The sequence below is a fragment of the Phacochoerus africanus genome, chromosome 13, assembly GCF_016906955.1.
Source record: "Phacochoerus africanus isolate WHEZ1 chromosome 13, ROS_Pafr_v1, whole genome shotgun sequence".
Classification (NCBI taxonomy): Eukaryota; Metazoa; Chordata; class Mammalia; order Artiodactyla; family Suidae; genus Phacochoerus; species Phacochoerus africanus.
Window position 1 is genome coordinate 1,133,930 of NC_062556.1, and position 27,532 is coordinate 1,161,461.

The window sequence follows — 27,532 nt, forward strand, 5'->3', positions numbered from 1 at the left end:
TGCGGCTCATTAACCTACGGGGGTCTGGTAGGTTAAAAAAACTCAAAATTTTTCTACTGACAAAAGAAACCAAGCTCCGATTAGACCCCTAGCCTGGGAACCTCTATATGCCATGGGTGCGGCCCTAGAAAAGCCAAAAAAAAAAAAAAAGAAAGAAAGAAAAGCAAAAGAAACCAAGAAATAAACTAGAGGACAGCGTTCAAGCCATATTCCCTTCAACTGTCACTAAGTCGATTCAAATGCATGTACGAGCATTATGAACATCTTATAAAACAGCAATAATACAAACATTGTTTTTACTATAAGGACTTCACTCTTTAAGGCAAAGTTTCCTCCTAGAATCACTCTCACCTCTTCAGTCTAGCAAAAGACAATGATTTGATTTCTGGGGTGCAATGAAAAATTCTTAGCTTCAGGAAGCTTTAAGAAACACCAAGAAACCCTCAGCCAACAGAACAAAGTAGCCTGGAGCTGCTCCTTTTGAGCGGAGACTTGCAGTTCGGTGCAAAGTGATGGCAGAAACCACAGCCTCTTCACACAAGACAGCCACCAAACAAGGACACGCTCCGTGGACACACATGCATATCAGGAATTTTTCCCGTGAAAATGCTGTTTTTCTCCTACCACAGCAAGGTAATCACATCAGAGACAAAGTTTCTAAAAAAAGAGACAAGCTACATGTATTTCCAAATAAACATGGTTCTGAAAAAATACCATTGCAATAAAATACGAAGTTTATGTGCTAAATCTGCTTTCCTAATGGGAAAAGAAACTTTCAATATTAAAGAAAAATAAAGTATTTCACAAGATTAACATTATTTTTAAATACCTAAGGTGAAAATTATTGATTTATGTAAAATAACAAGAGTTCCCACAGTGGCACAACGGGATCGGCAGTGTCCCTCGAGCCGGGTTCCATTCCCGGCCCGGCAGAGTGAGTTAAGGACCCAGCAATGCTGCAGCTGCAGCACAGGTCACAACTGCAGCTCAGATCTGAAGCCTGGCCCAGGAACCCCATACGCAAAAGGAAGAAAGAACCTTGGAGTTCCCATCATGGTGCAGCGAAAACGAATCTGACTACAAACCATGAGGTTGCAGGTTCGATCCCTGGCCTTGCTCAGTGGGTTAAGGATCCGGCATTGCCATGAGCTGTGGTGTAGGTCGCAGACGTGGTTTGGGTCTGGTGTTGCTGTAGCTGTGGCGTAGGCTGGTGGCTACAGCTCCGATTCGATCCCTAGCCTGGGAACCTCCATATGCTGCAGGTGCGGCCCTAAAAAGACAAAAAAAAGAAACAAACAGGAGTTCCCGTCGTGGCGCAGTGGTTAACGAATCCGACTAGGAACCATGAGGTTGCGGGTTCGGTCCCTGCCCTTGCTCAGTGGGTTAACGATCCGGCGCGCTGCCGTGAGCTGTGGTGTAGGTTGCAGACTCGGCTTGGTTCCCCAGTTGCTGGGGCTCTGGCGTAGGCCAGTGGCTACAGCTCCGATTCGACTCCTAGCCTGGGAACCTCCATATGCCATGGGAGCAGCCCTAGAAAAGGCAAAAAAGAAAGAAAGAAACTCAAAAACTGGTCGTAGCGACGGTCCCCTGACAGACTGTCGATAACATCATCCTGAGACGTCCCCACTGCACCGCGCCCCCCATTCAGGCGCTCTCCCGGCCTGCACCCACCCCGTGGGGCATCGGCAGCCACCAGTATCCTGAGCACCCCAACAAGGGAAGCTGCTCCTGAGAGGCGAAGCGTCCCGCCTGGGCCCCCAGGCCGGGATTACTTTGGGTCACGAGGCAGGGTCTCCTTCCACAGTTCAGCATCTTTCGGCACCACGATGACTCTCCAAAGCAGTTTTTTAAAAAATACGCCTCGGCGTCGCGCTTTTTCTGGAAAAGCTCGTTTTTTTATCTGTTTGTCCACCTCAGGTCAACAGCTCTGACCTGCACAAGGTGCCCTGGCCTGGGCCCCGAAGTCACGTGGGGGCCGGGCTAGACTGTCCCTGTACCCGCTGCTGGCTGCCACCCCCGGGCCCGCCTCCGGCTCACTCGGGACAAAGTGAGAGCCCACGTGGCTGAGACGCAGTCAGATTCCTCTAGTCGTCCGGCGACTCACCAAACCTCGCCAACCTGGCTGCGGTGAGCACCGCAAGGCGCTAGGCAAATCCTTTCCCTCTGCCTGATTTTCAGTGGGTAACCGATTCTTTCCAAAACTATGTTCCAATGTCACAAATAGATCCATTAAAAGAAATCAATGAATTAAAACAAAGGGGAAGCAAACAACCCTCTCCCTAAACGAAGCCCACTGGGCCCAGGGCAGCCAGAACCCACCTTTGTGTGAAGGAAGCGCCACACAGCGTACACAGGCTTTCTGGGCGCCACGATTTCTACGCCAAACCTTGGCAGAAGAATTGTTGTCCAAAAGCTCTAAGTCTCTTGGGCAAAATAAATACATAAATTCTCAACCACAGATCTGCAGACCAAGAATGTTCCCTGTCCTCCAGCAATTCTTCTATAAAATAGTGGGACGCATTCTTAACCCGCAAACAGAACCTAAAAGGTGTGTCTAAACACGTGATCAGAGTGCTGTTTAGCCCACGTGGTTCAGAGGCGCAAACACACCGACGGGGGGGCGGGGGGGAGGGCGCGGGCCGGGAAATGGGCACAGAGACACACGGGCACATGTTCTGCATAAACGGAGAGATTCAGAATTTGTGATCATTTGAAAGGGTTTGAGGAAAGCTTAAATATTTAAAATTTCCCTATATTTCCATGCTTACTACACAATTTTTCTCTCCTTAAGCTCCTGTTCCTCCGCTGCCTACATTTTTCCAGCACACGAATACCTTCCTTTCCTCATCAAACCACTGAGGTGCCCACGACATAAACACGGTCACTGCTGAGTCCTCTAGCACCTCTGAAAGGACATACAAACCTCCCACCCATGTCGCCAGAACCCCCCCCCCCAACAAAACAACTGAGGATGTGCCTTGGAATGGTATCGGCTGTCTACGAACTTTCTTTTACACCCTTACAATCTCTGAAAAAGATCGACAGTTCATACAAAGAAAAATGAGGAGTTCCCATCGTGGAGCAGTGGTTAACGAATCCTACTAGGAACCATGAGGTTTCGGGTTCGGTCCCTGCCCTTGCTCAGTGGGTTAACGATCCGGCGTTGCCGTGAGCTGTGGTGTAGGCTGCAGACGCGGCTCGGATCCTGCGTTGCTGTGGCTGTGGTGTAGGCCAACAGCTGCAGCTCTGATTGGACCCCTAGCCTGGGAACCTCCATATGCCGCGGGAGCGGCCCAAGAAATGGCAAAAAGACCAAAAGAAAAAGAAAAGAAAAAGAAAAATGAGTTTCAACAACTTAATAACTACTTTGAGGGAAAAAATTATTTCCCATAATTAATGTAGTTATTCACAGCAACTGTTACAAATACAGCTGTGTTGTCAAGGAGTTTAGTGCATGTTTTCTAAATTAAATATAAAACCTGGAAGGTAAGCATTTACAAAACTGTGCCAAAAAATGCCTTTAGTACTGACTGTAACTGGTCTTAATGTAAATTAAAATTTGTCCAGACATATTATTAAACCACAGCACCAGGCAAAAAGTTGAAGAGCACAGTCTGATCAAAATAAGCAGTTAGAATCGTTGAAGCCAAATTATATCTATATACGTTCCAGGTAAGCTCAAGATTTTCAAATGCTCCAAAAAATTACACGTAATCACCAGCATACCAACCCTTGAACTTCAACAAGCTTTCATCATCATGTTTAACATGAAGACTACACTCCATTGCCTACACGCAGGTCCTAAACCACCTCAGCTTAAAACCCTGAGACCAGCACAATTTAGTCTCCTCAAGTGACTGTCATCCACAGATGTTCAACGGCCAAGCACAGATGCCGTGCCACTGGCACACGGACTGCGAGAGGCTCCGGAGGCAGACCCGAGCCCGCGAGGCGCGCGGCCACTCACCACTTCCTCCAGCGCCGCGCTGCGCCCGAAGGAGCAGGTGAGGTGCGTGAGGCAGTTCACAAAGGACGAGAACAGCTCACTGGGAATGGCAGTCAAAACGCTGCGCGGGAACACGGTTACCAGGTTGCTGATGACGCTGGAGATCCCCACGGCTTCCGAATCTTCTATCTCGATCCTGCAAGCCAGGCCAGGCGCAGGTTTAGCGCAGCGGAAGCACCCCGTTTCCAACCACTCCAACAGCGCCACCCGCTCCCAACTTCCAAGGGCGCGGCTGTGCCCTCAGCACAGAGCACGCACGGCCCTCGCGGCCCTTCAAGAGATAAAGCAGGGAGTCCCCAGTGTCTTCCTTCCTCCCTGTTGATCCCCCAGGAGAAGGGCGGCTCCCTCGGCGGCGAGGCCGGCACACCTACCCGTTGATGGTGTTCAGCAGCCCCTCGATGAAGTGTGCCAGGTAGTCAACCTGGGACCCTTCGTCAGGGAAGATGGGCCCGTGAAGAGACGCCAGCTGGGCGAGGCACTGCAGGGAGTCCTGGGCCATGTCAGAATCTTCTCTGATCTTCCGATGTACCTGTTCGAAAGAATGACTCTTCTGTAAGGGTCACACACCTACTGTGCCAAACGAGGGAGGAGCAGAAGTCACTGTGGCTGATTACTCCTAGAAAATGAATTTCCAAGTTAAACCAAATGTGAGAAGGGTCCTTCCGTCCACTTTATGTTCTAGGCCTGGCCTTGAAACATGTATCAATTAATTTTTAGCCGAGGGCTACCTACATTTTGAAAATTGAACCGTGTCCAGCATGTGATGACAAAGAGAGAAACAGATGCCGGACAGCCAGACACACTGCCTCTTCTAAAAACAGCAGTGCCGACAGTTATCCGTATTATGCGAGCTATGCCTCGCTGCAGCTTCCTGCTAAAGTTAGCAGAGCGCAGGCAGGAGCGTATAGACGCTGCTTCGGGGAAGCACACAGCTCCATGCAGAAACCGACAGGCCCCCTCAATCCCTAGAAATTCGTTCACGCGAACAACATACCAACCGCGTCTTACAGACGGCCCGTGATTTGTGTGACTCTCATTTTATCCTGCATCACTGCTGTGAATAAATGCTAAAAATTTTAACTTACGCTTGGACTCTCTTTAACGCTCATCTAGAATGTTTCAGTGAGGTAACAGGGATCTGAAACGCCTGGTGCACAGTGATCTGATGACGGAAATGCTCGCGAAAGGCTGCTCCCTGACCCCAGGGGCCTTAATACTCTCAGAGCCACCGTTCGGACAAACACGGACACACAAGAACGCAGAGGTGAGGACTTAGCTTAATCTACCGAGATCTACTGCGGCCACTGCCTACTTTCCACAAGCATCTGACTTCCCCAGGCACCCTTTTCCTACACAAATCTCTCTGCTTGCTGAACGTCACACAATCGCAACACTGGGTCCTCTGCTTGGGGTTACACCCACTCTGATCTGCAAATCTTTTACACACGACTTGAAGTCAGGCTGTTTCTCAAGGATTCGTGGGCTCTGTGCTGGGACACGGGGGCCAGAACTCAGTCACTCGCTGATTCCATTCATCTTTAATCTCAAACACCTTAAGGTTCTAAGGAATTTAAAACATACCTTTCTATGTGGTTGGGAAAAACAAAACGAGGAATAATATTTCTAGACACGTGACAGTTATACCAACTGCACGTTCTCAGGGCCGTCAATGAGCTGCACTAGGAGGCAGAGCTGAGGCTGCCTCGGGGAGCGTGGCCTGCAGAGCCAGGAGCTTCAGCTGCCCACTCCCTGGTCTGGAAAAACACAAATGTCTTTCGACACACATCCTCCGTTAGGTTTACACAAATCCACATACCCACATGGATTCAAGAAGCGAGCCAATTTATTCCTCAGTTCCTCATCTAACACCGAAACCACACTGCCCCTGGCCTGTGCTTTAACCTCAGCAACATTTAAAAGTGCCAGAGACAAAGCAACCCGGGACGCACGGGGCTGCTTCTAACCCTCAACCAAACGGCTGCGGATCCTGATCCGGGTCCAGGCGTGAGGAGCAAAGAGTCCACACGGATTATGCCGTGAGACAGGGTCAGATACGACACTGTGCGCAGAGCCTGACTTCACACACAAATCGACGATTAATTCTTCCATGACAGAGTGGCCCTCTGACCTCCTGCCACTACAAAGGAGTTCCAACACGCCTGACCACGCCTCTCAAATTAACAACAGAGTTCACCCCCCGCGTAGGCCATGAAGCAAGGGACGAAGAAAACCAGGCCTGACAGAGCACCCGGGAGGTGAGCGGAGAAGCAGGACATGCAACTCGGACAAAGAGTCAAGAGGAGCACGAGCCCCGCCGGGACGTGCTGGATCCAAGATGTTTGTGGGCGCCCGGCGAGCGCTGGGATTACGCGCCCTGGACGCTGGAGCAGCCTGGGCCGAATATAGCCGAGGAGTCATCGGTGCAGGAGGGCGCCGGGCGGACTGCGAGGAGGAGCCCGGGGAGCGGACACGGCCCTCGAGCCGAGACGGCAGCGCTAACGGGTACGAGCGAGCAGCGCAGGAAAAGACATAAGTAAGATCGGGATCAAGCAGCCGGCCGGCCTGTGGGTCTTCCGACACCTAATGGAGAAAAGAAAACTCGAGAAGTCGCCAGCGTGCAAGGGGCAGGAGGCCGTCGCAAGGCGCCCCCGCTCAGACGGGTCGCGTCCAGGTCCCGAAGCCAAGACACAGCCCACGCCTGTCAGCCACTCAAACCCAGAGGAAAACCGCTTCCAAGAGGCACTGCGTCCACACGACTGACAGTCAACTTGATAAAAACAGAAGGACATGGAAGGATTAGCCACCGCTGTTTTTCTAACAAATAACAAAATGAAAATTGTTTATAAACGCAGAGATGAAGGCAACAAGCCACACACACGAAGCTATTAAACCACAACGTGAAAAGGGTTAACTCTCCCACTGAGGCGTTATCTGCATGTGGGGTTCTCAGCTGACAGGAGCAGCTGTCCCGCGTCTAGACAGCTGTTCAGACTGGGGGAGCCGTTTCCAGTCCTGCCAGCGCGGTTTTCACCTTTTCAGAAACTGCTGGAACAGCCCGATGAGTCACACAAAGAACTGAACTCGGACACAGAGCAAAACAATTTCTGTCAGGGAGGCAGGCGAGAGAAGGTTAAGATGGAGTTACAATTGTCTTTGATACGGCTAACCTCTCTAGCCATCGTTTCCTGGACCTCAAGCGGCAGATGCAAGGCCATAGTCAGTTTGAACATTTGCACAGGAAACATCTTCAGGTACAGCTCGTGGCGTTTTGTTCTAGCCATCTCACACGTGCACGGTATTTTAAATGCTGTAGAAAGTTGTAAAATGTTGTAAAAAGGAAGGCTGCGGTAAGGCTGGGGAATAATATCTTTAAAACAAATAAAAAGGTAAACTATACTTAACGGTTGGGATTGAGCAAAACAGCTTTCTTTTTTCCTCTTGAGTCGGTCTTTATTGGGAGTTCTGTCCCAGTCGTTACATCTCACTGACCTGTGTGCCAGTCCCATACCTGCAAACCAGCATCCAAAACACACACACACACACACACACACACCCATGTATTTTTCCCAGCATCTGACTCCCACACTGGGGCCTCTAGGCTGACACGGGAGCACATTCCTTACTTCTTAACATTGAGCAGATAATAAAACAGGACGAGTCAAAGTTATAGCTGAAATAAGTACTCCCCCGTGACACTAACTTAGCCCATGACTGGTAACCAGGACACAAAAAAGCAAGCTGCCCTAGAACAGCGGCTCCGCGAAGGCGGCCCCGGCAGCTCGGAGACTCTGAAACCCTGCCAGCTTGTCGGCAAGGCTGGAGCTCTGCTCTCGGTCCTAAGGAGGCAGCACGTGCCTTTCTGGCCTCTCTGTCACACGCGCACTACGTGCCTGTCGCACAGCAGCCGGCGTGCGCGGGAGCGGATGTGAGAGGCTGTCTTCTGTCACGCCAGACCTTAGAGAGATTTGCAAAAACGTAAAAACACTGCCACTCTTCTCACTAAACATTTTGTTTTCAAAAATACAGCTATTTGTTCACCGGAATGTTATTTATGTCCACCTGTAATGCTTTGGTATTGCTATTTTTCAGTGAATAAACAATTCTTTAAAGCTCTCAATTTGAATTTTTAATATGGTAAATATTAATTAGCTATAACCCCACATCAACAAAAGCTCTTCGAGGTCCTCAATGATTTTTAAGGGTATAAAAGGGTCCTGAGTCAAAAAAGCTTGAGCCCTGCAATATCAAACTCTTCATAAACATGTAACATTTTTATAAATCAGCAAAAGCACTCCCATACAGTCTGTGTTTAAGCAGATACACCAAACAGAAGAGAAGGCTTAAGCGGGAAAAGGCACCCTGTCTCCTTTTACTTAAGAAAAATACCAAAGCACTCGGTTTCTCCCGGGGCACGTGTGGGGGCCCTTCCCCAGGGGAGGGAAGGCAGGACTTACGGTAAAGAAAAGCTCCATGACCCTGCTGTCCAGGAGGGCCTCCCGCCAGGACTCCGTTGGCTTCAGAAGCACATTTTGTGAGGATTCAAACATGGCTATATAATGTCTGCCCAGTTATCTGGTGTCAAGGTCAACCACAATAACATTCTTACTTTGTCTAAAGTTTAAGCATATCCTATACAACAGGAGCCATCCAGAGAGAATGTAATGGAAACAGTGCAAGCGTCTCCACATACGGTACATAATTCACGCCGGAAGCGAAGGAAGAAAAGGCATCGGGGGCTGGAAAAACAATGAACAGTTTCTTTGTCATTATATGTCACGCTGCAGGGACAGACACACTCTGGTAGAGATCTGAACGGTGGCAACGGAAGACAACACACGAAAGCAAAACATGCCGAAACGTGTGCAAAAAGACTCAATGTCTACGCGTCCATCCCGTCGTTTCCCCAGCCCCACCTTATAATAGCTAAAACCACTTACACAAAGTGTGAGCTGCATATAGTCACCTTGGAAAAAAATACATCATTTTCCCAAAGAAATACATTTCCTGGGAAACAAAGAAGACAACAGGAAGAGCAAATACACATCACCCGGAGCAGAGGACTCGCCCCATTCCGCAGCAGAGCGTCCAGTCCCCCCGCAGAGAAATAAGCGGTTTGCATGAGGCTCTGCCACGCTCGTTGACAACCCCCAGACTGGACGCCAAGGTTAGGACGCGCAGGGGTCACCCTTAAGCTGCTTCCAAGACAAGGCGCGCCTTGCTGAGGGGCTGTGACCACCGCGCGGCTGCAGGTGCTTGTGACAACGCGTCCGGGACCCCCACGCAGCAAGCAAGGTGCGAGGAAGTGAGGCCGCCGGCCACACCGCTGCCCCAACCCCCAGCTGAAGGACACTGACCAGGCCATGTTCCCAACACACAACAAGAAGTCTCAGCAACAGTTACCCGGAACCACTGCTTGCAAAACTCAGACACGAGGTCAAACGCCACACCTCCGTGAAAGCCCAAATCATTAACCGAGAACATTAAAGGCTGGGACCGTGCCGAGGGAACCTTCTCATAAGACTACTGCTTGGAATTCCCTGCCGCTGCGGGGGTGCTCTCGCTGCAGCTGCTCAGGTCCCTGCTATGGTGCCAGTTCGATCCCTGGCCCAGAAACGTCTATATGCCACAAGCGCCTTTTAAGTTCCTAACGCTGCTTTGTGTCTGCAGAGAAAGGAGGGGCACCGAGAGTCCCCCAGGAAAGAAGCCACTGCTTGTTTCTGAAAAAAGCCCTCCATGTTCTGAGACACCATCAGACTGGTGAACACGGGCGAACCCCCATCGGGTTCCTCTCGTCTCACGTTCTCCCCCGCTCCGCCCCGAGAGGCGGGGGGAGCAGGCCCTGCGGGGCTCAGTCCACAAGGGCCACCTGCTTCCTTCCTGACTCGGGACACCCACGCCTTGGGAACCGCGTCTCTAGAAGAGCCACCCTCTCACGAGGCACCGATTTGGTGCACGGCTGTTGGCACTGAGCTCCCCACCGGACACGTGGTGTACGGATCCAACACTGGGTCTTTCTGCCGGGGTCTCGAACCAGGGGCGGGACTGAAACGTCTGTGGGGAAATTTTCTGACGCCCGGGATGTGTCTCCCAGCCGTCAGGGGTGGAGGAACGGAGGCGAAACAATAAACCCACAGCTCCTGTCAATTCTGTTTTTGAGCATCTTCGGAATTTTCCACAATAAAAGCCCAGGGCACAGAAAACGGGGATGAGGTGCCAGCACATGCGATGAAGCACCTATCAAAGTTTTGTACGTGACAAGCACATCCCACTTTTCTCCAGCGTCACTCCCTTCACGCTCAACGTCCGGCTTTATGAATTAAAGGCAACTGCAGGGCATATAAATTGTTCGGTAATGAGAGTATTTATTAAATTCTTACACCAAGTACTACGCTGAGTAAAGAAACACGAAAAAACTATGACTATCTACATTTTTAAGGAGCCGCGATTTGACATTAAAAGGGTAATAAATTGTCTACTGGCCATTCGAGTCTAACAAAATATGTGTACAACTGCTAAACATTTTCAGTTAGAAAAATAACAGAACTTTTTTTTTTTTTTTGTCTTTTTAGCTATTTCTTGGGCCGCTCCCGGAGCTGTAGCCACCGGCCTACACCAGAGCCACAGCAACGCCAGATCCGAGCCGCGTCTTCGACCTACACCACAGCTCACAGCAACGCCGGATCGTTAACCCACTGAGCAAGGGCGGGGACCAAACCTGCAACCTCATGGTTCCTAGTCGGATTCGTTAACCACTGCGCCACGACGGGAACTCCACAGAACTTCTTAATACGTCACATGCTCAAGGTGTCATGATTTTACTTTCAAATTAGGTGGAAGTGAGACAGGTTCACCGGACCGTCGTAAAACAGCGCCTCCCGGCAGACCACCAGTCGGTCGCAGGGCCGTGCACCTGCCCCCAGGTGAGGCAGGCACGGAGCCCCAGCATCCCACTCCACCCAGGCCCAGAGGGCAGCACTGAGGCAGTATGTGTGGGTTTATCCAGTCCTGCAAAGTGCATGGTCTCATTTCAGGGAGTGAGAAGCTGCCTTCTGACCAAGCCCGCCAGCACCAACACAGCAAGGGGCTCATCAGGGAGTGAGGCGGTTAACAGCAAAGATTGGCAAGTGTTACAAAAGGCAACTGGACCTAAGCCAAGATCCCTGTTTAATTCTTTCTTCTTTCATTTAATTACAAAAAGTAATAAATGCTTGTAGATATCAGTACTTACACTGAGAAAAGAGAAAGATACAAGTTTGAGAGAAGGCTTTGTTCCAGATATGAAAAGGAAAGAAATGCAATTGCTCACCTAAACATCAGGTTCAGAATAATCCTCAAAAAAAATTTTTTTTTTTTTTAATTTTTAGCCTCTCTTGATCTGGGTTGGTTTTAAACATACTGTTCCTAGTGCCCCGTCCTCATGGCCAAATTTCCTTAGAAAGCTGATGACCAGCAAAGTTTTAAAATCTTCACTCTTTATGTGTTGCTAACAGCACAAGGGGATTTGTGAGGTTGCTATCCGTCACCTATCAGAAAATACTTTTCCCCAGGATTACTTTTACGCTCCCTGACTCCAAACCTGGACAGGATTTCTATTGCTGGCATGACGTCTGCCTCCTATTAAGACAGCTCACTGGTACCACACCTCGCGAAGAGGTCGTGCTGGGTGCTCCTGGAAGAATCACTCCGCAGCAGAGCGGGCCGTCCCACCTCCTCTGCTACCAGTCGGCCAGCACCGGCACCCAACGCCAGGTTTTCATAAGAACAATGCACACAAGCTCCCGTTTGTACCAGCCACAACCGTACAACTCATACTCTCGCTACTAAAAGGATGTGTAATTATGCTCAAAATCATTAATAAAAACTTAAAAATAGCAGAAAGAATAGCATAACAGTGAATGGAGCAACTTTTTAAGAATCATGCTATTCCAGGCGCTCCTGTCGTGGCACAGTGGTTAACGAATCCAACTAGGAACCATGAGGTTGCGGGTTCAATCCCTGGCCTTGCTCAGTGGGTTAAGGATGTGGCGTTGCTGTGGCTGTGGTGTAGGCCGGTGGCTATAGCTCCAATTCAACCGCTAGCCTGGGAACCTCCATATGCCACAGGAGTGGCCCTAGAAAAGGCAAAAAGACAAAAAAAAATCATGCTATTCCTACAAGAAATACGAGTTTAGTTCGCGCAATATCCTGTGAAACCCTTGCAGTTACTGCCTCTACAGAGAGACCATGAGGGCCCTTCTCGTTGCCGGAAATATTACTAAGAGTGTGCGTGTGTCACTTTCCACTGAGAAAACCAGAGAGAGAAGCACATTGCGCTGCGAACGGACCAGTCGCACAGACCTAAACCGCATCAGTGCCTTCAAAACAGCGTGAAGAATGAGAGCGATTCCCCTTTTCCTTTGGTATTACCAAGAACCTAATGCCTTGTCTACCTACGTGTAAGGGACACCCAAACCTCCCTTCTCCTCAGATGACCCTTAGTGCAGGACACCTGGAAACAGCCGAGGCTGTTACTAGAACGCAGGTGTCGAGCCCCTGCCTCCGAGGACACCAGGCCTCAGAGATTTTCGGCTGAAATAAAGCAGAACCTGCTCTTGCACTTTGCGGCCTCTCTTCTTGCCCTTCTGACTGCGACCACCACAGCCCTGCTTGCCAGGATTCCAAAAGCTCCCCTTTTCTCAAGCCTTGTTTCATAACCTATAATTCTCTCAAAGCCTAGACTACCGTGTACAAAGGTTCGTCACGTTCCTCCTTTCCGGACAGCCAAAATTAACTTTCCCCCCAAAATAGTCTTAACAGCAATAGGCTCACAATAGGTCCCTTTTTAAGTTCCCGAGGCTTCAGGTTACAACACCGCTTAAACAGCCGGGCTGTCCTAACAGCCACACTGCGCTGCTTTTCTCTTTTACCCAAGTAGAAAAGGGACGACAGTGAGGGGACCATTTACCAACTGGTCGGTGATTACACGCCTGTCAGGTCTCAGGAGTCCCCAGACCACAGCAGACGGATCCTCTTAAACCACAACCATTCCCTCGAAGTCAAAGCAGACTCGAAACCGAGAGCTGTCTGGGGCGATGGCTTTCTACGTTTTTCTAAAATTAAGAGTAAACTCAGGTCATTGATATTTTGTTTTGTACTAGAACAGTCCATTTGCAATCAGGTAAAATCCCACCAACAGGACAGTCACAAAGAGCTGCTTTCAGCCTTTTAAGAAGCCTATGTCTTTATGAAAAAAACCTGTCATCACGTCCATCTCATTTCACCTTCCAACAAATTCAAGAATCGGGAGTAACAGGACAGCCCTTCTCCTGTCACTGTCATAACACAAGCCCCTCTCTCCACGAGGCTTCAATTCCAAAGAACAAAAACCAGCTCAGCGCTTTCTCAATCCCCTGCAGACCAGTCGCAGCTGAAGTTCAACTGCAGGCACAACGGCAAGAGTTAACTCTCTGTCACCCAGACTGCTCCCAAGGCAGCCCTGCCCAGCGCTGCTCAGGAAGCTCACCAACTTCTGGGAAACCAAGGCACAGAAAGGCACCACCTGCCCGGTTCCGTAACTGCCGCCCCGAGGCACACGCACCCTCGGCCAAGAGCCAGAAGGCCAGACCTAACAGCGCCGGCCCCGGTCCCTGGATCAACCCCACTAGGTCTCCCGTCGCAACCACACAGCATGATCCGTGAGTATGAGCTCGTAACACAAGGGGAGGTCGGCTCTGCAGGCGCACCCGCCCTTCCACGCCTTTGAGTTCCTGTTCACCCCCTACCACCTGCGGGAAGGGGGTCATGGGGGGGGGGGGGGCACTGAGAGTTAAAAAAAAAAAAAATTAAGTAACTCATACAACAGCTACAAGTTATCCTCAAGTAAAAATGGGAAGTCTGAAAACTTCCACTGCCTGGTCTTGTAAGTACTTTACAACAGAGGAAGATCCTGTAGCAACAATGGACATTTTACAAAAGTAATAAATATAATTTCCCCATCTCCCCAAATTCTTTTTGTCCCACCTCATTAGTAAAACAAAATTCCAGAAGCAAGGGAAGCCCAGTTCTTCTTCTTACATGTTTAGCCACTGTCACTACTAGTTTTTCTAACAACAAAAACCGCTATTTCTGGCCCAGCACGGAACCCAGGAGCCCAGTCTTACACTCAGCACTTAGTCCAAGTCACAAAAGTCCTTTGAAATAAAGGAGAACTGACCTCACCTGAATGGTTTCCAAAGCCTTGCCTCCAAATAGTAACGGTGGCTTTACTGGAAATCCTACTTTAGGTGAAAGCTTCTGTATCCCCGTTACTATTTTATGATCCAGTTAGTGTTCCCTAAGAGGGTGAGTTTGAAAAAATTTTTACCAAAACCAAATCAGATCCACAAAAATAGCATACCAATAAAAGGCAGCGTAACCAAACTAAAAAAAGAATTATTACTGAAGCCAACATACCAAACATACCTGCCAAACATTCTTATTACAAAACGATATTGTCATTTATGATTAGCTTTGCCAAAACCCTTAAGCATCTGCGGATGCTAGGTGAGCTAACGGCTCAACAATATCAGCAGCATAAACAAACATCCAGGACCGGAGAGGGCACTCGTGAATCACCTTCCCTCAGTCATGGAAACCCATCTGTTTGCTGGGCTCCTGTTACCGCACGTCGTCAGTGCAGGGGGACCACATATGGCCCAAAGCGCAGCCCATGCTCGCCTGAGCGGCCAGCCAGACAGGCGGTGAACAGGGACCACGCAAACGAGAGAACATCACAGGGAGACATGGGCCACGTGGGGGAACAGTGGCTACAAAATGCATGTCAGAGGCCACCGCGAAGGAACGCGGACCTGGTCTGGGCCCTGCGTACAACGAGGAGGCAGGGGCAACGCGCCGACGGAGGGCACAGAGCAGAGAGGAAGGCACAGGGCAGACCACCCGCATCTGACCACCCGTTTTTAAATGGGGACGGAGGCACACGGAGCACTGCAGGACTAGGGTGCTTTCCTCAGACAGCAGTGATCTCAAACACAGTGAAAAGCAGGTGGGTCTCCTCTCAGTTCTTTCAGGAGCATGAGACCAGGACAGAAGAGCCAGAGTAACCAGCGCACTGGGCCAGGAGATGATTGCAGCATCGGCCAAATCACAGGAGCTACAGGCTTCGCAACCTCCAGGCCTGGAGCCGAGTATGCTTTCAGAACTCACCTTCTGCACACAGAAAACCTACACGTAATAATTCTCAGGAAAAATAACAGCTTGCAGCTGACATCATGTACATAGAAAAATCCAAAAAACCCACTAAAAATACTATTAGAGGAGTTCCCATTGTGGCTCAGCAGTAATGACCCAGACTAGTATCCATGAGGACGTGGGTTTGATCCCTGACCTTGCTCAGTGGGTCATGGATCTGGCGATGCTATGAGCTGTGGTGCAGGTCGCAGATGCGGCTCAGATCCAGTGTTGCTGTGGCTGTGGTGTAGACTGGCAGCTACAGCTCCAATGTAACCCTTACCCAGGGAACGTCCACACGCCTTATGAGGGTGCAGCCCTCGAAAGACCAAAAAAAAAAAAAAAAAAAAGAACAAAAACCCCAAATGGGAGAAAATATCTGAAAATCATTTATCTGTTAAAGAATTTTTTAATATTTATAGGTCAAAAAGAACTCTCGGAACTTATACATTTTAAAAAGACAAATAACACAACATAAAAATGTGCAAAGGATCTGAAAAGACATTTCTCTAATGATACAAAAATGGCCAATTACCACAGGAAAAGGTGCCCGTAGCATCCACTATGAGCGCAATGGACGTCCAAGCCATGGTGCGATCTCCCGGTGCCAAGCAGGATGGCTAGAAACAGAAACGTAACAAGCGCTGGTGAGGGTGCAGACAAAGAGGGACCCTCGCCCACGGCAGTGCAGCTGCTGAGGAAGACATTCTGGGAGACGCTCACAATGCTAAGTACAGAACCAGCCTAGGGCCCAGCACCTCCACTCCCGCGTAAACACCCAAGAGAAATGGAAACGTACATCCGCATAAAACCTGCACATGAGTGCAGGTTCCCGTGCGGCGCAGCAGGTGAGGGACCCGGCAGCGCTGCAGCTGCGGTGCAGACCACGGCTGCCAAGCAGTTCAAAGCCCGGCCCAGGAACGTGCACATGCCGAGGTGGGTGCTCACTCCCCAAAACCCCGAAAAACAATAACGGTTGTACACAAATGCTCATTAACAGTGTTGTTCTATATTGAAGAGTATTTTCCAAAGTAGGAAAAACCTCAAATGACCATCAACTGATCAGCAGATGAACCGAAAAACAAAATATGGTTTATCCATACAATGGAGCATGATTTCATGATTAAAAAATTACCGATACATGCTACAACATAAACCTTAGAAACAAGCCACATGAAAGATGCAAGGGGCAAACCCCCCAGATGGTATATGATCTCACTTAAATAAATGGCAGAAAGGACAAATCCACAGAGCTAGACAGTGGATTAGCAGTGGCCATGGGGGTGGGGGGGTAAGAGGTGGGGGCACGGGGGACAGCGGGTGGGGGCGGGGGGGAATAAGCTGCTGAAGGGTATGGGGTTTCTTTCTGAGTGATGGGCACAGCCTCAAATTAATGGTGGTGATGGCCACACACGCCTGTAAATAAACAAAAGGCAAAAAAATATATTGTATTTTAAATGAAAGACCTGCATGACACACGAATCATACCTCGATTTTTTCAATAGTAAGGGGGAAAATATCATTTCTGGAGCTTCAACATTTATGCTATGTCCATGTCTTTTACCAACGCCAAACCTCAGTTTCTGAAAATTATCAGGTAAGAATAATCAACGTTTTAGTGAAAAGACCTACGATGTCATGTTCTAGGTAGACCTTTTCGACGACCGATTATAAACGTGAATTTAAAACCTTAATGTCTTCTGTATGTGACAACTCCCCACCTCCTTCTGCTTTGTACAGTTCATCTGACACATTAGGAAAAATACACCCTAAGGGAATCTACATCACAGAGAATATAACATTAAATACTCTAGAGGCTAGAAAGAAAAAAGAAAACACCGTCTAAAGGCTACACTAGGTAATGTTCATCCCAATTAGTAAACATTTCCGTTACTTTTTTTTTGTTTTTTAGGGCTACACAAATGGAAGTTCCCCGGCTAGGGGTCAAATCGGAGCTGCAGCTGCTGGCCTACACCACAGCCACAGCCACACAGCATCCGAGACATGTCTGCGACCGACACCAGAGCTCACGGCCATGCTGGATCCTCAACCCACTGAGTGAGGCCAGGGAATCGAACCCGCGTCCTTGTGGATGCTAGTGGGGCTGGTCACCACTGCGCCAGGACGGGAGCTCCCCTCCATTACTCTTATTCAGGTGAAGCTACACGGCTGGCTGTTTGGGTGGGGAGGTCGTGGAGCTTGCAGGCTCTGGCGCTCCGTCTACATTCCGCCCGATGTCCCGGCCTCTTCCCGGCCTGGCCCAGGCCGAATCACCAGGCCGCCGGGAGGAGACGGGCACACGGTTCCCGCTTCCCGCTTTCGGGGAATCTGAACGCCCGGGTCAGGCTGCGCCGAGGGGCCGCCGTCGGCCCCCCCCCCCCCCCCGCCCGGGGCCCTCCCGTGTAGGCGGGGGCGGGCAGTTCTGCCCCAAGCTCTCGCCGCCACCCCCCACCCGCGCCCCCACCAGCGGGGGCGGGGGAAGGGGGGACGCCGCCGCTGCTGCCGCCTCCCCGGCCTAGAGCAACGCCCTTCCCCCTGCAGACGGCCCAGCAGCAGCGACCGGGACGGGCAGCCAGGGTGGGACGCTCTGCTCGGCTCTGCTCACGGCGAGAGCAGCGCCGGCCGACATCCATGCAAGGGCTTAACCGCTCTCTCGCAACCCCAGCTTTCCAAGGGCAACAAACCCTGCCATATTAAAACGCTTAGACGCCTTGAAAAAGTCCATTTAGACAGTAATAAACCAAATTCTCTATGCAGTTGTCGTTCTTGAGTATTCAGTTCCCACTCAAGCCTGACACGGGGACGTGACACTCAGTGGGCAGCTCTCCCCCGTCTCCTCCTCAGCGTCACCTCCTGCGGAAGGAGACCTCAGACCCCACACTGGGGCGCCGTCAGGCCCGCCTGGCCAGGAGCGGCAGTCTCCCAGCACTGGCGAACTGCAGTACCCAGGCCTCGGCACTCAATGGATATATTTCCCGCCTTCTAAGTAGTTTAATAATTTAAAATCATTTTCCAGGAGTTCCCGTCCTGGCTCAGCGGTTACCTGCTGGCGTTGCTGTGGCTGTGATGTAGGCTGGCAGCTGCAGCTCTGACTTGACCCCTGGCCTGGGAACTTCCATGTGCCATGGGTGCAGCCCTAAAAAGCAAAAAAAAAAAAAAAAATCCATCGAATGCTGATTTCCAGCACTTTGCTCCTACACTTCAGACAAACCTGGACAAAGCTGCTCAAAGCTGCACTTAACAGCTGAGAATCCTGGGTCAGGAAGGCGACGCCCCACCCGCCTGCAGCGTCCTGCCCGCCTCAGTACCCAGCTGCAGCTGTGTCTCAACAGCCACACCACCGCCCCGTGGACACTACAGCATCACATTTTCTGCCCTTGGGCAATCAACAGGCTCATCTCTCCTCTAAGGACAAAACCCAAGGGAGCGCTCCCCTGGCCCACACTCCCAGCCCTCAGGCTGCCCCAGCTCGTGCTCCAGAGCCACCCACACCACACGTCCCGCCGCATCAACCAGCACCACCACACGAGCCACTGCACGGCACGCCTGGAACCGCGTCCCCACAGGCCCATGCCCATCGTCCTCACTGCTGAGGGCCCCCTCCGTCTGGGGGCCGGCGCCCTGCCCTGCCCGAATGGCCTGCACACCCCCTCTGACTGCCCGCCCGACGGCAGTGCCTCGCCATCCTGGCGCTGCCCTCTGCATCTCGGGGTGCGCTCCCACGGCCTTGACCTCACCCCCCTCTGACGGCGGGCGGCTGGCCTCCAGAGGGTCTCGTCCCTGCAGGACGGTTCTTCAGAGGCTCCACTGAGCGATGCCGCCTTGACCCGGTCCGCTCACTGCGCGGGCAACTCTGGCTCTTCAGTACCTGCGGTTACAGAACCTGCACTGAGAGACCCTCAGAACACGTCGTGACCCTGCACACGGAAGCCGTGAGATGTGCCACGCACCGCAGTCTTTCGGGGCGGGCTTCTTTCCCTGGGACCTGACGTCCCCCAGTTTATCCACCTTCCGGCTTCAGCAGCGCCAGCCGCCCTTTACTGAGGAAAAGACTCGGTTACACGGGTGAGCGGCATCCACCCGTCAGCCGATGGACGCAAGTTAGTCCCACTGTGTGCCTAAGACGAATACTACCGCTAGGAGCACTCATGCACAGGTCTTTGCGTGGCAAACCCCTGCCCTTAGGCATGAGGCACGGCTTGTGGGGGGATCCGCCGCAGCACCTTGGCCTCCACCGCGAGCTGCTCACAGTTAGGACAACCAACACCGTCTCCAGGCACGGCCAGCGTCCCAGTGCGCACAGTCACTGGTGACAGAACCAGTGCTGCAAGGTCAGCCACCTAATCCTGACCTCGGACACTGTCTCTAAAAGGCGGGGGGAATGCTCTTGCGTATCAACAAGTATCTAGACACCCGACCCCTGTATTCCCCGGTCAAGACCCCTCTGAGCAGATCAAGCTCCACTGCCGAGTCAGGTCAGTTGGTTTTTCAAAGACAGTTTAGAGTACTAACTGTTATCCTTCTCTGTAAGCAATGCCCAGACACTTCGGCAGGATCTGGTCCCTGGCCCAGGACCTTCCATGCGCCACGGCGAGGAGGAAGAGAGGGCGCGAGGGAGGAAAACTACCAGCAAGGCAACCAGGGTCACAAATGCGCAGAGACAGCCACCACTCCCCCCAGGCCACCACCTCAAGAACTTCCTACCCCAGCAGCCTCCTCCATCCTTCCGGTCAACAGTCATGCGCCGGGATAACCAGACAGCCACAGGCTTAAAAGAATGAAGTTGCATCCTATGCAGAAATCAACTCAGACGAGATCAGAGACTTCGATACAGAGCCTCGATGTAGGAAGTCAGTCTTAGAAGGAGACACAAGCATGAATCTTCATGACTTTGAATCAGCCAACAGTTTCTAATATGACAACAGAAGAAAAAAGATAAACTGGATATCATAAAAATCAAAATTGTATGTGCTTCAAAGTTCACCTCCCTTTTGGTGAAGATACAACTCACCAAAAGGGAGGAAGTATTTGAAAATCATTTAACCTGCTAAGGGGCTTGTATTCGAAGATATAAAGAACTCTTACAACTCAATTTTTTTTTCTTTTTACGGTCACACCAGCGGCATACGGAGGTTCCCAGGCCAGGGATCAAATCGGAGCTCCAGCTGCAGGCCTACACCACAAGCCACAGCAACACAGGATCTGAGGCACGTCTGTGACCTACACCACAGCTCATGGCAACGCCAGATCCTTAACCCACTGAGCAAGGCCAGGGATCAAACCCGCATCCTCATGGTTACTAGTCAGGCTCGTTACCACTGAGCCACAACGGGAACTCCTAAAACTCAATTTTAAATAGACAACCCAATTTAAAAATGGACAGAAGGATATAAATACGCATTTCTTCAAAGAAGATACACACATGCCCATGATCCTAACCACAAAAAAAAAGATGTTTGATACATAAACCATGCAAATCAAAGTCACAATGAGATACCACTCCATACGAACTAGGACAGTCATAAATCAAAGACAGAGAGTAAGAGTGGGCCAGGAGGGGAATGCGGGTGGGCACGGGAAATGGTGCAGCCACCTTGGAAACGGCTTGGCGGCTCTTCTAAAGGGGAAACAAAGGGCTGCCTTAGGATCCAGCAGCTCCACTCCTAGGTACCCTCAGGAGAAATGACAATATGAGATCACACCAAAACTTGGACTCCATGAATGGCCACGGCAGGTTGTTCCTAAGAGCCGGAAAGGTGAAACAACCCAAATGTCAATTAACTGATCGATGAGTTAAAAACGCGGTACCCCTAACAACACAACACCAGGTGGCAATAAAAGGGGACGAAGTGCTGGCGGGCGCTGCAGCATGGATGAATCCTGAAAACCTCGGTACCCAAAGACCACGTGATCCAGGACTCTATTTCCATGACCTGTCCAGCAGCGAGGCAGAGGCTGGTGAGGGTGTGGTACCGGAGAAGGACCAGAGCTTCTTTTGGGTGATGAAAATGCTCTAAAACTAAGGACAGCGATGCCACACAAAACTGTACCCTTCGAATGGCTGGACAGTTCAGCATGAGGAACACATCTCAATAAAGCTGCTATGGAAACAGCCAACTATCGGTGCAGAGGAAACCAGGTGAGCACTGGCACCGGTACAGCAGGTCTGTGCACAGATTTTCTTTAAGGGAGCTCAATTTTTAAATCCCTAAACATTTAAAAGAAAACTTTTAAACAATTAGAGTGAACTCTTCAAAGAACATCTAAAATAAGTCATTCATTCCTAAAAATTTAAACCCTAAGTTGCTTCAGTTAAAATTTAGACTAGTGGGAGTTCCCATTGTGGCTCAGTGGTTAACGAATCCGACTAGGAACCAGGAGGTGGCGGGTTCGATCCCTGGCCTCGCTCAGTGGGTTTAGGATCTGGTGTTGCCATGAGCTGTGGTGTAGGTTGCAGACGCAGCTCGGATCCTGAGTTGCTGTGGCTGTGGTGTAGGCCGGCGGCTACAGCTCCAAGTAGGCCCCTAGCCTGGGAACCTCCATATGCCGCTAGAGTGGCCCTAGAAAAGGCAAAAAGACCAAAAAAAAAAAAAAAAACTTAGACTAGTCGGGAAAGAAAAGGGGTGGGGGTGGGGGGGTTCCCGTAGTGGCGTGGTGGAAACAAATCCGACTAGTATCCATGAGGATGCAGGTTCGATCGTTGGCCTCGCTCAGTGGGTCTTTGGATCCGGTGTTGCCGTGAGCTGCAGTGTAGGTTGCAGATGTGGCTCAGATCCCGGGTTGCTGTGGCTCTGGCCATGGTGTAGGTCGGCAGCTGTAGCTCCAATTCAACCCCTAGCCTGGAAACTTCCATAGGCTGTGGGTGCAGGTATAAAAAGGAAAAAACAAAAAAAACAAAAAAACTTACAATAGCGGGACAAACCAAAAGGACACAAAAGTCAGCTGGAGGGGCAAAAGCTGGAGCAATTCGGGTGGCAAAATAAATACTGACAGCAGCAGATTACGATGCCTTCTAAAGAATAAGTGAGAAGGGAAACCTCTTTATGGCAGAAAGAGGGCAAATAAACACAAAAGGAGAAGCTGGTATCAGAAAAATCACCAAGCGGCAAGGACAGAAGTAGCTGGTCCAGGCAAGGAGCACCCAGAGCTGCTGACGCCCAGGCCTGAAACTCTCAGCAGGAGCAGGACACGGAGCGTCTTCAATACAGCACCACGAATCACGATCCGTTACTCTACCCCGGAAAAGCTGGGCGGACAGCACTGAACCCTCCCAGAGGGGACACACCGGTGTCCCGCGCCTCCTGGCAAAGCGGAGCCGCAGGGCCGGTGTTCTCGGCACAGTGAGGGCGCCTCGGGGGATCAGGACAGAGCCCCACAGACCACACTCAGGGCTGCGGCCAAAGTGACAGACGGACTCACTTCCAGGACGTCGCACTCAGGGAAGACAAAGAAAGTGGAAGGGGCCGTCCCAGATCAGAGGACGCAGGACACCTACGTGCCCTGTCCTGCCAACAGCTACAAGGCGTGTTCCTGAGACCGCGGACAGGATGGAATGCGGGCTGCTGACCGGTGGCAACAGTGGATCAGGTTAACGGTCTTGCTTTTGAAAGGTACACTAGAGTTTTGTAAGACCCTCGCCTGTAAGAGCCGCAGTGCGATGGCGACATTTTCGGTCACAAGAAAACGCAGAGCGAGGGGCTCAGAGGTACACGGGCGTCACGTCTGCAGGTGCTCTCCAAGGGCAGGGGCGATGTGTGCCGACCCCCCCCCCCCCAACACACACACACACGTGTGCAGTGTCTGTGGCGTGCGTATGCGTACACGACCTGCGTGTGGCGCGGAGGGGGACAGAGAGAGAGAGACAGAACGGTAAATGGGATGAAAGGTGAACGACTGGTGAATCCTGATAAAAGGCACAATGAGGCTACCGCCATTCCTTCAACTACCCTTGTATTTCTGTAGATTTAACATTAGATCAAAATGAAAAGATACAAAGGCGAAAGCAAATCACAAAAATCATGACTCGGAATTGACACCGATCATTTCACAGACTCATTTAACATGGTACCACCCCGAATGCTCGTCTGTGTGACAGAAATACACAGCCTTCTTTCACAAGCGATGGCTGCTATTCTGTCAATCCTACAGCACAAGTCGTCGTTTAAAAGGCCCTCAACTCAATATATTAACGAAGTTAAACGGGATCGCTAGACCTTTTTAAAGACAAGCGAGCAGATCTCCAAGTAACGGCCAAAATGAGAAGCCATGCCAGGCCTGGGCTCCTTGCAACTGACGACCTTCCTCAGCACTGGCAGCGGCACCCGCTTTCATCCCACTGCCTTGTTCTTCCTCCGACAAGTGAAGCCGGTCCACTTGGCGGAGCCCTTCACGGCAGTTCCACGGGCCAACCTCAGCTACTATAGGAGCGCCGGCAGTCCCCACAAGACTCGCTCGTGGGCCATGGCACAACCAGGACGCTGAATGCTGCCAAGTCAAGTCAGGACCTACTGTCCTTTGCCAAAGGAATTCTCTCCCTCAGCAGCACTGGAGCCGCGCTTATCATTTTTAGGTGGCAGGTTCTCCAACGCTTTATCTCCACTACTTTATAGAAATACTGTCTGTGTGTATCTTTACACACACTGTGTTTCCAAACTCCCAGCACTGTTTCCCTTTACAAAATAGTCACTCTTCAGCCAACTGAATTTTCCCCTAAAACAGAGACGTTAAAACTGGCTACAATACATGCAGTGTAACCTTCATTGATTTTTCCCTACATATGTAATTAGTGTTGTGATAGCTCCATATGGTCTGTTACTTTTTAAATCTGTCACAAAGTTTTTCAACATTTTTTTCTAACAAAAACTGGAGCAAAAATTAGACCACAAAGCACAAAGGGAAATTGTTTTCAAAAGCAAACTTAAGAAAATACATGTCTCTTAACAACCAAGGCAAATAGACTGGAGCCATACAGCTGGCAATTAGAGAAAGGTGACCGGAGCCTGGGCCAGGAGGACGTGCCTGGCCTCCCTGGGGCTCGGCCAGGAGGCAGCAGCCTCCTCTGACCACCCGAGAGCCCCTGGGGCCCGTCCAAGCCCTGGCGGCCCCCACAGCACCCCACTTCAGGCCCAGTTCCTACTAGGGGAATGAATCCACTTAAAAGCATCCCACCCCTCCAAGTCCCACAACTTTACCAGCCACCACTGTGTGCGGACACAGCAGCTCTTGGCTCTGCTGGGATCTGGAGAAGCCTCATCCGAAATCACTGAAATGGCTGGCTGTCTCTTTCCTATTTGCTTCTCCTCTGCCTTTTCCCCTAAATAGCTACCCCAGCCTCCCAAGAAAGGACAGACTCAAGACACCTAGAACGGGCTAAATGGCAGTCCCTGCCTCCGTACCAGCCGGGGCAGAGACCGGCGCACAGCCGACGGGCAGCTTCAGTCAAGCAGATGGCGACATAGGGGCTCACCAGCTCTGAGCGTGGTCTTTGTCTGCTTGGGGTGGGTTTTTTTTTGGGGGGGGGCACATCTGCAGCACTGGCAAGTACCCGGGGCCAAGATCAAACCCACGCCGCAGTTCTGACCTGAGCCCCCGCTGCGTCACGCCGGACTCTCAACGCACTGCAGCAGCGGGGACGTCCCTGGGGTGTATTTTAAAGGCGCTGCTTCACTCGACGCGCTCAGCCGTCCCTACCCGCCTCCGCACGCGAGAAACCGCCCACAGGCAGCTGAAGCTGGAACCCGCGCCGTCTGACTCCACTGTGACATATCTGCGTGGCCCAGCACACACGACTGCTTTCAATCCACCAAGGGAGTGAAGCTTCTGCCCTGACAAATCCTAAACTTTAAACTGCTTTCTAACAAATTTTGCCACTTTAAAAAATGAGGGAAAAGAAACAAACAAATACTTTGTATCTATAATATAACCCCCTTGAACTTAATTTATATTATTAATAATCTGCTAGAAATATAATTTCCATACTTTTATGTTGGGAAAGTCCTCCCTAATGAAAAAGTTATTACTACCTTATCATCTGCATTTAAATATGTGATCCACAAGATCGAAGCGGAGCACTCCAGAACAGCCTTAAGGAAAGGCGGTCAGAATCTGAACGCAGCGACAGGTTACAAGGAGAAAAGGATTCCGCTTCTTGATAAACCTGCGCCCCCCCCCACCCCGAGACCTGCCACCCCTCAGTCAGCAGCAGCCCTCACCCACCAACGTCTGCACCCACTCGACCCCCCTCTACGAAGTTGCAGGTACAATTTTCAGTTTTCTAAGGGGTCCACTGCACTGTGGACTTCTACACCCGAAGAATTAAAACTCTCTTTCTAAAAAGACTCTTCTCTCCAAAGTGCTTCCTAAACCTGCGGAGGTCAAGGACTCCCAGGCGTGGTTAGGCCCTCTGCGAACAGCGCCACACGTCAAGTGCTCAGTTGCCAAAAGGATATGGTTTGGAGGAAGAAAGTTCCAGCTCAGGACGTGGTTGGCGAGGGCAAGGTAGCGCTGGAACACGGACGACATCTGGGCGCTGAGGCTGTCGCGCCTGCTGAACTCCTGAAGGACTCCCACGGTCAACAGGAAAATCTGGCGCAGGTCTTCTTCCTACAGCAACAAACCACAGACATGTCTGGGTCGAAAGCTCACGCCAGCGCGTTCCCTCGCAGAACCGGGACACAACACAAATGACCTGAACCTCTCCGGGGGAAAACATCATTTCATTAGGGCCGTCGTCCTTGTTCAGGCCTGCGCATGGCTTCTCGCGCAGGATGCTCTCAAGCGAGGCCGGCGGGGACACATTGATCCAGCACGGATGCGACTCGCAGAGAAGCCAGGCTCGGCAAGAACCACAGAGCCCAAGGGGTCAGTGGCTTCAGTGGGCAGCCCTCGGATTCAAGCCAGTGCCTTCACATAACTTGACTTCAGAGCCAGACAATACACACGAAACAAAGAGCCCACACCATCTGCAGTAACAGTTAAATACACAGCCTTCTCGGGCACCTTGCCAGGCCTATTTTTAAGGCCAGCAAAGTCCCACCAATTGAATTAGTCTATCTAAACACAAGAAGAACAGAAGCTAAGAACCTTAATAATAGGAGCACTTCCTTTTGGTTTTGTTTAAAGACTCGAATTAAACAATCGTACATCATCAGCTATGTTCACCAAATCTACAGCTTTCTTTCCTTCACCCCATGAAACCGCAACACAAAGAAAGCTTCAAGGACAGGCTACCATTCAACCCGATAAAATAAACGTTCTCAGTGCATTAGGAACAAACCGAGGAAAAAGGGAACGAGCTAATGATTGAAATGTAAGAACAAAAGTACCAATACCTGAAAAACTCTTTTGCAGTTGCCATGGAATTCCATACTCAGTCCAATGTTGCTAGTTTTGCTTGAACTTGAGAATTCACTCAAGAGTGCAGTTAGAATAGAACAGGCCAAAGTTTGCTGTAATTATTTGATAACAAATAACTGTGAGGCATTATTTCTCCAATGCTTTGTTTCAATACAATATTTATTCAAACATAATGAAACATTTCTATTTTTACATCTTCTATCACAGCTTCAGATCTTACACCTAACAGTCAGAAAACCAGATGTGACAAATAAAGATGGGCTCTCCTCTCCAAGTGGCCTCAAAATCGGTCACAGTGCCTCAGCTCCAGTCACACAAGCCTTTGTGAGACGGGACCTCAGGACACGCCCACACTCAATCACCGAGTACAGGTGATATTTGAGGATGATCAATATTTAATGGACTGTTGCATTTAATTCACACAACAGCCCCATACCCCGTTTTGCACTTGAAAGAAGTGAGAGCCAAGGCCAGCTGGGACCACGCCCAGGCCTCGGACTCCATGCTCTCTCTGGAGGCTGGAAGACGCACCTCCAAACACAGGAAAAGTGAATCAGACTGTACAGTCTCCAACCTATCAACCAGGCAGGTCTCGGAAGTTTTTAAAAGTGAAAAGGATGCTTTTCCTTGCCAAGGGCTCTATCCAGCAGGCTCCTGCCATCAGCTCACAGCCTTCGTTCCCGGACTCCGGAGTCAAGGTGCCACGACAGAGCGGACACCGATCTCCCTGGCCCGTTTCCAGGCGCTGGACAGAAACATGCACCCTACCTCTGAACAACCGAAAGATTAAAGTCAGGACGGGACTGTGTCTGCAAGCCTATCCGACAGCTGAACGCAGTCCGACCCGCCCGCCAACTGCAACATCTTGGCTCAGAAATGCTTCTGATGCCAGTACCTTGACCTTACAGAGGCTTATCTCGGCAAATCTTAGCAAATACACATAAAATTAAATTCCTCAAGATTAGC

General features: G+C 50.7%; 1 protein-coding gene across 11 annotated transcripts in view; it reads right to left on the reverse strand.

Annotated features, from left to right (window-relative positions):
- Positions 1-27,532, reverse strand: part of XPO4 (exportin 4) — a 105,008-nt gene that overhangs the window by 32,285 nt on the left and 45,191 nt on the right. For 4 of the 11 annotated variants that reach the window (XM_047756264.1, XM_047756261.1, XM_047756263.1 and 1 more), the window contains 5 exons: positions 26,542-26,658; positions 25,660-25,813; positions 8,461-8,573; positions 4,378-4,535; positions 3,968-4,142 (listed from right to left, as the gene is read on the reverse strand). In XM_047756264.1, coding sequence (XP_047612220.1) covers positions 3,968-4,142; positions 4,378-4,535; positions 8,461-8,573; positions 25,660-25,813; positions 26,542-26,658 — 717 coding nt within the window. Of the gene's footprint in view, positions 1-3,967; positions 4,143-4,377; positions 4,536-7,173; positions 8,013-8,460; positions 8,574-14,198; positions 14,339-15,746; positions 15,832-16,699; positions 16,795-19,915; positions 20,131-25,659; positions 25,814-26,541; positions 26,659-27,532 lie in introns of those variants that run through there. The other 7 variants (XM_047756267.1, XM_047756266.1, XM_047756268.1 and 4 more) reach the window with 7 other exon arrangements.